We start from the raw sequence: 12,328 nt of genomic DNA on the forward strand, positions 1-12,328 counted from the left end.
GTGAATAAAATATCCCTGATATGGTTAAGTGGTGTTTAGCTCCTCTCACTCCACTCAAAGAAATAATGCTGCACTCATTAAGAAGCAATAAGAGAATGTCACCAATTTGCATGTGTAATACCACTATATTCATTTAAATGATTTGCTGAATTGTATTTGCATGTCATCACATGCATAATTTCTGTTTATTACATTTAGTGTATTTACTGCAATGTTTGTATATTTTCATGCTGCCAAATTGTGCTAAATTATGCTTTGTATCAATGATGCACAATGTATTCACCAAGGTTTAGGTTTTGTATGGTTGTGGGGTAAACAGAACTTGCACACCCAGACCATAGAGCAATGAATAAACCTGGAAAGAAATATAAAACTATGGCTGGCAATAAAATAAAGTAAAAAATAAAATTATAATATACAGAAAAAAAAAACTGAAATTGTAATTGAAAATTTGGTAAACCTTTATTTAAAGGTGATATTGTTACAGTGTAATTACACAAACATGTAAACATGTTGTTACACGTTACATATGGTTACTAATAACAATTAATTGTGCATAATTACATGCAACTAACCCTGCGACAAACCTCCTAACCATAACCTTATAGTAAGTACACATAGGTAATTATTACTCAGGAATTAACTGTATAATTACATTGTAACAAGAACAATGAACAACAATATGAACAACATGTACTTACTATACGTTTAGGGTTTGGTTTGGTTGCTTATAATTATACAGAATTTACTGTTATTACTAATAGTAAGAACATGTACTGTATAATAGACTTAATAATAATAGTAACCATATTTTGATGTTACTTTTCTTATATATTAGCATTAATTGTATTGTTGTTGTAGGATTTGAGGGTGAACCAAACACAGATGAATCTTCCATGTGATTCATTCAAACAGAATTCAACACTCTAAGACCAAAAATCAATATTCCAGAACCATAAAGATCCAGCCTCCAGCTGCTTATCTTAATTAACTTGCTAATAAATAGTGTTTCACTAAAGTTTGTATATTTATATCCGCTGCAGAGGTTATAGTTACGGCCGGTTCGAATGAACGCTTGTTGAATAATTTTTGCTCGGCTGTACAAGTGATAATTCTTTTTGAGCTAAATTGGCCTGTCTGGCCCCTTAAATACATATAAACATATAATCCGTAAGTTGTCTTACATTGTTGTTGATGCTGTTGTATTTTCATTCCAATGTTTATTCGGTATAATACATATTAATTACTCAAATCACATTTGAAGATATTAGCTTTATTTTTTGATTATTATTATTCTGAGAACATTCTTAGCAATAAAAAAGAAAGAAAGAAAAATACATACTGGATCTTTGGGGTTGTACCGAATGGTGTATTCAATTTGTCCGTTAGGACCATCATCAAGGTCAACAGCCCCGTTGTTCCCTGTAAAACCTGAGAAGATGGTGGTTCCAATAGGTGTTAGCTGAAAAAGATAGAAACACAAGTTAAGCATCTTTAACACTTTCTCAGTTGGCCGCCAATCAGCGTGAACACGGTTTCCTTAGTTGCTACTGCCATTTCATCATCTTGTGCTTGATTCCTGGTGCTGGTACTGTAAGTAAGCGGACTGATTTATTCTTAAAGCTCCTTGACCGTTGTGTAAAACAGCACTCCTTTGGGGGAGATTTTGATGTATATGCTCTAATAAAGTACACTGTGCTCCTTCTCTTCATCTCTTTCACAGTATCCTGGCTGTCATAACGACGTCCTGCTGTGGTGTGGCTCTCAGAAGTGCAAAGAAAAAGAGGAAGTAATAGGTACGAGTCTGCTGCGGAAGCTACAGACACCTGGGAACTCAGACGTTAGTTCCAGCGCCTCTACTCTGACATTCTGACAAGACATATTAGACAGAAAAAAAGACAAATTCCAGGCAACAAAACTGGCAAAGAGAGTTAGGATGCTTCAGAGAGCCTTTCTGATGAAAATAACTGCCATTACGATCTGAGGAAAACTCTCTGACTGCTGTCATGATGAGGTCATGTAAGGCTATCTGAACAAAGAAAAATTAAACAGCCTGCTATGCATGATAAGCTCCTAGAAACAAAATCCTGAGTGAATCTGAAAGTGTCAAATAAAGCACAATGGCATAGACATTGGCATATGTTCTTCAAAGTGCAATCAGTAAGATCTTTATAACAGTATAACTACTTAATGCATTAAATATTAGTTGTCATTCAAAATCTTCCAATAATATGTCTTAGTAATATTATATTTAAGTACTTTTATGAACAAGGCTCTGCAGTATATGTTGCTGTCAGACGGAAACATTGTATGCCCAATTTCACTATTTTTCAGAAAATAGAAAATATTCAAGCACTGTGTTTTCAAAGTAAATACTGTGGCTAGACACTTGAGAGTGTCATTATATTAACATTTGACCACAATCAAGCTTGAATGGAGTTAAGAGGTATTTGCAACAAATAGGATAAACCCATTGAGATGCATCCTCTTGTTTTCAAGGGGGTCCTAAAATGTGACAATCTAATCAGGATATGTTTGTCCATCATTAGAACAGAAAATTTTGAGGCAACAAGTACATCGCATTCACTGATCTATATAAAATGACTGGATCGTACAGTGAAGCCACCTTGAATCAATAGGAAATTTTATGATTTGACGAAGAAAACATTGCATAATGAGACACATTTTTGAATCTAAAATTCTCCCTGAACAGCCTTACAATGCAAACATCCTAAGCATTTAAATGGGTATTTGTTTAAATTGGGAAATGAATCCTGCTTATTAAAAATTGCTTTGACACTGCGGAGAGGACCTTGGAGAGTGTCTGTGTGTAAATAAAACAATGAAAGATTTATCACTAAAAAAAAAAAATAATAATTGTATGTGTACTTAAAATATAGCTCTTTCTGATTATGTTTTATAGATAGATCAGTTTTTTTTCAAATAGTGTTTGATTAGTTCGATTAGTAGACAACATAATACAAATTGTATGGGTTAATGTATGCATTTAGCCCTTATTTACAACTGCGACACCGCTACCGGATACTCATGGTACTAGATCAAGTCAATGCTTGTGTTTATACCAGCCGCTAACGTGGTGTGTTTCAGAAGCTTCCCAGAATCGGCTCTCCTCTCCGCTTCGCCTGTCACACATACTCCGTTTCCAGTACGTATTTTTTTTCCCGTACCCATGTTAACAGGTAGAGCTGATCACACTGGACGCGAATATCAGTGTGATACCGCTGTTTTTCACAGTCTTTTTCTTTTTAACTTATAAGCCCAGCGTAAATAAAGCAAGGGAAACTACACGGTACCTCAACAACGGGAGATATGGATGTGGCCTACTCATCTATTCGTGGAGGTGGAAAAACAAGTTTTTAAATTATAGCTTGTTTTTAAATATTTCTTGTAAAAAAAAAAAGATTTAAATGCAAAAGAAAAGGTTTGATAGAGGTTTTTTTTTTATTTAAAATGTTCGCGATATTAACATAAGGCCTACCCCAGACAGCAAACTGACATTGAATCAACGTGGAAACGACGTCTCTCATGACATTGAAACAACGTTGATTTTGCTCATCGAATTAACGTTGAACCAACGTCAGACGCGGCATTCTTCAAAGCTAAATGAAAATCGAAAATTGGTTTGCTTTCATAACGTTGAAACAACGCGTTGATTTCAAGTTCATTTTCCGTTAGTTTTGAAAGAATGACGCGTCTGACGTTGGATCAACGTTAATTCGATGAGAAAAACAATGTCAGATCAACGTTGTTTCGATGTCATGTTTCCACGTTGATTCAATGTCAGTTTGCTATCTGGGACATGTTTAAATATTTTGCCACTTGCTTTAGCAACTTAATATATAACGTTAAAGAAGAACTATTCTTGCCTCGGAAAAAACAACAACACTAGAATAGCGACAATTGTGCACATAAATTACTACTTATAGGGCTTAAAAGTGCTGTCGGAGTTACCGATCTCTGTATAACGGCTGTTGGAGCCCTCTGCTGGAGCCCTCTACTTTACATTGGTAAAATATTTGCAAATCCCACAGGCAGATGTAAAGTGTGACTGAACGATAGTAATGATTTATGGAAGAAAAAATAAATAAACGCCAAAATATGGAGATATGAGGTTTCTGTCCTACAGCCATTAAGACCAAGTATAGCTAATCATGGTTTAAGCTCTGACATTAATAAAATGCTACAAGCAAATATAGTCATGGCTAAAATGGTCACCAACAGTCGTCAGCCTGACAATTTTCAGTATAGCACAGCGTCTTGTAGCTTACAGTTTAAGACAGCCAATCAAACTCAATAGCTGTAAGGCAAAAGGACATTAAGTTAGTGACATTGATCAATGGACACCTGAACTTCTCTATAACTTCACAGCATCTGCAGACACTCAATGAACACAAACAACCCTTTAGCCATTTTAGAACCACTTGCAATTCAATCCACACGTCCATCAAATGCTTTTCCCCCCAACATTATTATTTACTTCGCCGTCTCTCTTTAACTCAGCATACTACTTCAGCACTCGGGTGGACTTATGTAGTGCACTCTGCAGTGCTTGTTGACTGATGGACTGAGCTGTGTTAGTCCCCCTTATCAGTGCGTCAGTCAGACGTTTCAAACTCCGGTTTAAATCGATGGCGGGCAATACAGCCTGCCGTTTTTTTGAGGCCACTCGAGAGGAGGCTGCCTGCCACTGAAGCTGCCTCCTAATGAGGGAAATCTCTACTGACAGCTCTCCGGGGAACAACTCTCAATTAGCTGAAAGCCACACACTCTCCATGAAGCCAATCCAGTGTGAGAAGATCTCTGGAGACCGAGACAGCATTCCTACAGACCCACCATGACACTACGTGTTGAATGTCCTCGGAAGCTAATCCAAAGTGAAGGAAAAAATAAAAATAGGGCTAATGAACGTCCAGAAAAGGACGCCATTTTTAACGGGAAAGGTACAAGAATGCGGTGTATTGTGACTGTAATGGCAGGCCCACACAAAGTATCCACCATGAAACTCCACCGAACTGGCATAACTGTCATCCACAAAGTTTTACACATCTCCTTCCCTTTTCATATATCTTATATTTAGATTTAATAATGCATTTAGCTACCAAAAAAATTAGATATTTTTTTGAGGGATCATGTGACACTGAAGACTGTAATGATGAAAATTCAGCTGAAAGTTCAGCTTTGCCATCACAGGAGAAAATTACTTTTTAAAATATAATAATAAAAAAAACAGTTATTTTTAATTGTAAATATTTTTTTCTTTCAAAATATGACTAAATAAATACAGCCTTGGTGAGCATAGAAGACTTCTCTAAAGAAAAAAAAAATGTTTAAATCTATTTGTTACCTAACTTCAATCTGGGGATCGTTAGCCAACTATGGTCGCAAGTTGGTCGCAATTTCCATTGAACTCTATTGGTAACGACGGAACTTGCGACCATAGTTGGCTAACGGGAAACGCACCCCTGTTCATCACATAAAGCGATTGAGTCACTTTAGAAAATTTGGACTAAACCGCTCAATTCACATGGATTAGTTTTACAATAACTTTATTTGCAATACTTTTTGAAAAGTAAAAATGCCAGGAAGGGACAGGAATCTCTCAGATTTCATCAAAAAGATCTTCATTTGTGTTCTGAAGATGAACGAAAGTCTTACGGGTTTGAAACGATATGAGAGTGAGTAATTGATGACAGGATTTTCATTTTTTGGGGGGTGAACTATCCCTTTAATTATTCCCAACTTTTGGCTCATTGAATGGATCAGAATAGATGAATGAGAAAAAAAGAGGGGCAGAGAAGGTTTATGGGAAGATTTCAGCTAAAATTTCAACATTGTGCGTGCTGAAAAACAGTGCAATGGAAATTCACAATGCAAGCTTTGCTGTGGAAAAACAAAGAGAAGCTAAATAAGTCCCAAAAGGTGAGTGGCAGATTTACTCAGTGAGCCACAGCACTTCTGGGGTAATTACACGGCAGTCAAATACAGAGAAATGTTAACAGCTAAATGATTCAGTTCCGTAGCCCGCAAGTGCAATTCATTTACCGCAAAATAACCCCGGCGTAGGTAAACCATCACACTGACACAATACACTGGTTGAATTTCCAATTACAGCTAGCAAATGTTCAGTTTTAGCTAAGCAATTCACTTCTGCAAACTTTTAATAACGTGTGCTCCAGAATGCCACTTCGGTGTTCTCCAGAAACTGAATAAAAGTCACTCATGAAAAAGTCATTACAACTACGGAAGAAGAACAAAAGGAGCCCTGCTAAATAGAAACTCACCTCATTAATGGCTACATAGTATCGTGGCTGCTGAAAGCGTGGGGTGTTGTCGTTTCGATCCCGGACGACTATCCGCACTTCGTGTAGGATCACCGTGCCAACAAGCTCATTAGTACACTGAACCTGTACTACAATGGACTGAATGTAGGAGGGAGGCTGAAAGACAAAAAGGAAAGATCCAATTCAAGCAGTTCATTTGCATGGTGTGCATTCAGCAGGACGAACTAAAAATGACCATTTGCAGTCCATTATGAAGGCCATTACAAAGCGCATGCTGTGAACAACAGATCTCCCAGCTAAAGAGAATCTGTTTATTTATTATTTATTTTAATCCTAATTCTGATTGAACCTAAATAAATAAACAGAGAAAGAGTGTCCAAAAGTCTGAGACCACTGGTTGATTTCTTTTTTATAATTATTCCAAATTATATTATCAGCCTAACAATTTTAGGATTTAAAGTGCGACTATTATTTGCTTATTTGAATATTCAGCCGTTCTCATCCCAAGGTGTCATATATGACGCTTTTGCCAATGCGTAGACATCCAACACACATGGCACCCTTTAGCGTCAATATGAGATGCAGATATACATATGGGACAGATGGCGCCTCCTAGTGATCTAACCCTAACCCTACCCCAGACCTAAACCTACCAATAACCGAAGCATGTTATATTGATGCTAAAGGGTGCCATGTGCGTTGGATGTCTACTCTTCGGAAAAAGTGTCGTATATGACGCCTTGGGATGAGAATGCGTTGGAATATTACCTTTCATGCAATGTATACCGGTAATATAGCTGTTGGGGAAATGTCTGCAAAGTTTAAAAGATCAAAGTGAACCACAAAAAAAGTTCATGTCGTCAATTCCAGTCTCACTTCCTGTTACAAACTTACATAACAATGTAAAAAAAACTGCATAATGACAGACTATGGTCTTCATTGGTTGCTTGCAAATCACTTCTACTTTGGCCCATCCTCAAACACTTTAGTTGTTTCTGACATGTGTTGTAAGCGGTTGACCAATTGGAACAGACTGGGCCATTAGACCAATCAGAGCAGAGTAGACTCTCAAAAAGGGGTGGTTTAGAGTGACTGAATATTCAAACCAGCCATTTTCAGACTCTTTGGAAAATTAAATGATATGCAATAATGGAAAAACTGAAAGGTTGTTTATTTATTTAATTATTACCCTTTATTGGCAACTTTATAGCATTAGCAACCTTTTTTACTGAAATTGGGGCACTTTTAAAAATCCCAAATATTTCCATGTTTATTGTCATGTTTAAAGGTGAAGTGTGTCGTTTCTGTGTCACTAGCATTCCGTGGTGGTCTCAGACTTGAATAGCAAAGGGATTTCAGATAATTACATCTCGGTCCAGAACTCGTCCGGTGCTATTGAGATACAAGCGCTGCTTGACCGGGTCCAGAATGACCCAGTGGCCATGATTGTCCCGGAGAGATAAAGAGATGGTCCTGTCAGGGTCTTCTGCTCTCCCGTTTATCTGCATGTTCTCCACCAGAATGGTTCCTGTGATAATAACAAACAAACATTTTTATTTTCTCACTGTTTCTTTTTCAAAATAAGTAATTTGTGGCATATTCCTAATCATTTAATTACACTGTTAAATACAAATGCAAGAATTGCTTGTTCTTCTCATTTGCATGCAACTACAATGGCACACATGCAAATATAACTAGGGACTCTGAGATTTTTTTTTTCAAGTGTCAGTTTTTTTTTTTTTTTTTATTCTTTTTTTTTGTGTAGGAAGAAACAGTAAAGCTAATTAGAGACCTAAGATGTACAACAGAGCGGATGAACAGATGTGTTTTTATTTCCCTTCTAATTTTTTAGAAGAGATCTCAACAATGTCTGCCTGCAAAGATATTAACATGAACTCCAAAAAAAAAAAAAAAAAAACGAAAACAACAAAAACATTAATTTAGCATACTGAATGATATTCTTTAAGATATATTAATATATATATATATATATATATATATATATATATATATATATATATATATATATATATATAAATAAAATTATTGATGACATTATTCCAGTCTGTGTTCCTGTATTGGTTTTGCGTTTATGAACTCTTGTTTTGAAGTTTGTTCTGTTTCCCATTGTTTCTGCGATGAATATTTCCTTCAGCTGAGACACTTCTGATACATGCTGTTTACCTTGATGGTTTTGAATTGCTTGAAATATGATTGGAATTAGTCCAAAAAACAATACAGTTAAGTGCAATGTGCAGCACAAGTCTGTCATATAGGCTACATAAAATTTTAATGAGAAGATCATTATAATTGTGTGCTTGGGACATGATTTAATGGTGAGACTTTTGTTTTGTAATCAGGCTCTAAAAAATTATATAAATATTTGGATTTAGATTTATCGTGCAATATATCGGTCATCGGCTTTCAAATATAAAGAATTATCGGTCAAATTGTTCATATCGGTGCATCCCAGCAATTAGTTATGAGTGCTTTTTTGACCCACTTAAGGACTAAAGTACATATTTATGTCATTTCATTATTACTTCTATTGTCTTTGAAACATGGTTAAAGTGTATTTGTGGTAAATTAAACCTAAAAATGTAAGTTCTATGAAACATTTAAATATATTTGTAATTACACATTTGTAATGATGAAATAGCAATTTAGTACATTGCATTACATTGCATTTGCAGTACAGTACATTTAGTAACTTTAATTACAATTAAATGTGATTTAGTGTGTTACTGTCACACCATCAAAGGCTGTTTGTTTTTGATGCCTTGTTTGTCGTCACGGTCACTCATCTGATTTCGTCACTTAGTTCAAGTGTGTGCGTATCATTATCTCCCCTAATTAAGTTCAGTTGGCGTGTCTTAGTCGGGTCTCGTCTTTGTGCAGTTGTGTTTTGGATGTACTGTGTTGGATTAACTTCATCATCTTTGTGTGTCGAGTCTCTCCCACACAACCCGTGGCAATTAACACATAGTCAACTCAAAATTTTAAAGTGTACTTTTTTAAAGCATGAAAAAGAATTATTAAAACATAAAACATAACTTTTATTCAATCTTTTCACTGGAAATTAATACATAGTGACCTTTTTTACATGTACTTAAGCGTGTTAAGAAACATAGTCATGAAAGTGTATATATGAAATACACTTCAAGAGCACATTAAGCACGTCTTTTTCACAGGGGGGTGTCAAAAAATGCAACCAAAAACTGTGTAGAGCAGTATCCAGGTGTTGTTGTGTGGGTTTAATGAGACCTCTCTGAATGCAGCAGGTCATTTTATCTGACAGCATAAGAACACATTGCATGAGCTACAGTAGCAGTTCACTAAGTAGAGCAGAACATCTCATGCTCACTTTAACCTTTCATTTCAAACCGCTGTATGACAGTATTAATTCAAACTAAATCCTTGAGGAGATTTCACACTGAGTTGTTGTTTAATATTGTTTTATATACGGTATGCTTTGTATTGTAAGACATACACATTATGTCTAAAACACAGCTTATATAGCCGGTGCACTAAGACACATAACAGGTTAAACAAAGCACAAACCTTGATGGAAAATAAACCAATATGGTTTCATACGTCATCTTTTCATCTTTTCCCTCCAAGTCATCAGCTACAGTTATTACTGTGCATAAAACAACCAGGGAAAACAAGGTCATTTCAGGCACTATAACACTATAATGCTAACATCATTTCTTTTCTTTATGTTGCCAATAGAAATCAATGTGCTGTCCCAAATCAGTAGACTTGCACTCCATCTGAATATGCCCATTATACCATACTACATAGCAGGCGAAAAACAGTATGTGAGCCGAGCAATTACCCGGATATACTACTACTTATGGTGAGATTCTCCAGTTTACAGTCGAAGGACGCTTCACTGTCCCATGAGGCCACGGGAGAAAAGTTGTGAATGGAGGTGAAGCGACACAACTGACACCATAGGTCACATGACAATGACGACATATGTATTTAATTCACAGTGTTGTAGTACTCGAGACTCGGACTCGTCTCGGACTCGGTCTCGAGACCATATTTTTAATGGTCTTGGTCTTGTCATGGACTCGTGTGCATTTGGACTCGGAATTGACTCGTACTCGAACATTTTTTTTTAGGACTCGGACTTATTCCCGAGTCCACTCGAGTTCAATTCAAAATATTTTTCATGATTATTAATGTATGTTAATAAAATATTTCTTTAAATGGATTGACACGCCCAGTGATTGGTGATTTTCTAGTGCGCAACTGCACATATGTGGCCTTTTTACCCTAAACTGATCATATTTTTTAAACTCTGAGTAAATTCAGTAAAAAAAAAAAAAAAGGATTTCTCTAAGTAAATAAAAGTAAATTAGGTAATCAACCCTCACTGGTCTTGGTCTCGACTCGGACTCGACCGTCTCTGGTCTCGGACTCGACTCTCTATGGACTCGGTCTTGACTCGGACTCGACTCTCACTGGTCTCGGTCTCGACTCGGACTCGACTGTCTTTGGTCTCGGACTCGACTCGGACTCGACTCTCTCTGATCTCGGTCTCGACTCGGACTCGGGTGAGATGGTCTTGACTACAACACTGTTAATTCATAATACACACATTCATACTATACAGAACATACTTTTTTAACAGTTGCATAGTGACCGATGGATGGATGGATAGACTTTTCGGTAGGAAGTTAACATGAACATTCAAATTAGAAATAAAATGTTTTTGTTGTTGTTGTAATGCTGTGGTCCGCTGAAAAGGATTCTATGTTTTCTGTACGCTTCTGTACTCTAAAAAATATACGTTGACAACATACTAATGATATTTCTCCGGTGTTTTTTTTTTCTTTTTTCTTCCTCTCAGCGTACACCTTCAGAACAGCTCTTTCGCACTATATTCCAGGTTGCAGGTAACCGCTTCTCCTCCTCCCTCTCTCTATAGCCCTGTCTCTCAGCATGCGGCCAGATGGTTTTCTGTGTTCCACCAATGGGTGATGAACGTATTCTTGGCGAGCACTGAGAATATCTCAAAAAAGCGGCACGCAATTCTCTCTCTCTGCTGTCTCAAACAGCGGTGTGCCTGATCCTGGACGTCCCTTGGCAGCTGGTTTGCAGCAAGCCGCAGCCCTTGCAAGCTGCCAGCAAACCTGGGTGATGCTCGGCACAGTATGTTGAGTTATCTCTGTTCACACTTCAATGTGAATCCTCCTCCTTTCCTTCATTGGCCTCACTGTTCTCTCTACAGGGTTCCACCCCAGCTGAAAACACTGTGTCTATCCAGCTCTATCATTCCTGGCTTGGAAATGTACTTCCTGTGTTGTTCTGAACTGCAGTGGTGTAAAGAGACTCTTTGGGCATGGAGAATCTGACATTCTGTAAATGTTGTATCACTCACATTGATAACGGTATAAAAAAGAAATGGTTGTTCTCATTCCGCCAGTTGGAGACCAAATGGCATTTTTATCAGCCATTCCTGCTAAGCGGAGCCAGACTGGTATTAAAGCTCATAAATATCATATGTATATATGAGAGAATATTGATTAGGTCATTTACAATTCCATCAAACTACACAGCACACCATGTTTTCATCAGATTCACAGAGAAACGTATCTTTATAGTTATTATAAATGCATAATTGCTATAATGAAATTATTTATTTTACATAATTACTCAAATAATTTGAAATCACTTAAATACTTTGAGTAACTTTAATAAAACACATTCGGTTTATCTTTAACTTTTTAAATGGTAAAACTAGTACATCAGTACATAGTACTATAATACTACTGCCTGGTAAGACTTCCCATCATTCTTCACATTAATTGAACTTGTAAAGTTTTTATTTAATATATATATAATATAGTGTTCAAATACTCAAACACAAGACAGAATTTGAGCAGCTCAGTAGGTACAGGAGACAAGAAAACACATTTTAAAAGAAAGAAATGGACCTAATTTAAAGATGAGAACAAAAGTAATAAATGACCGAATTGGCAGTGGTATCAGCAAATCTAATCATCAAGCAAGGG

General features: G+C 36.6%; 1 protein-coding gene across 3 annotated transcripts in view; it reads right to left on the reverse strand.

Annotated features, from left to right (window-relative positions):
* The window catches only part of pcdh15b (protocadherin-related 15b), a 310,069-nt gene that overhangs the window by 249,783 nt on the left and 47,958 nt on the right, over positions 1-12,328 (reverse strand). For all 3 annotated transcript variants that reach the window (XM_089121979.1, XM_089121980.1, XM_089121981.1), the window contains 3 exons: positions 7,670-7,830; positions 6,303-6,458; positions 1,343-1,462 (listed from right to left, as the gene is read on the reverse strand). In XM_089121979.1, coding sequence (XP_088978105.1) covers positions 1,343-1,462; positions 6,303-6,458; positions 7,670-7,830 — 437 coding nt within the window. The remainder of the gene's footprint in view (positions 1-1,342; positions 1,463-6,302; positions 6,459-7,669; positions 7,831-12,328) is intronic.

The sequence above is a fragment of the Pimephales promelas genome, chromosome 17 (assembly GCF_988280905.1).
Source record: "Pimephales promelas chromosome 17, fPimPro1.hap1.1, whole genome shotgun sequence".
Taxonomy (NCBI): domain Eukaryota; kingdom Metazoa; phylum Chordata; class Actinopteri; order Cypriniformes; family Leuciscidae; genus Pimephales; species Pimephales promelas.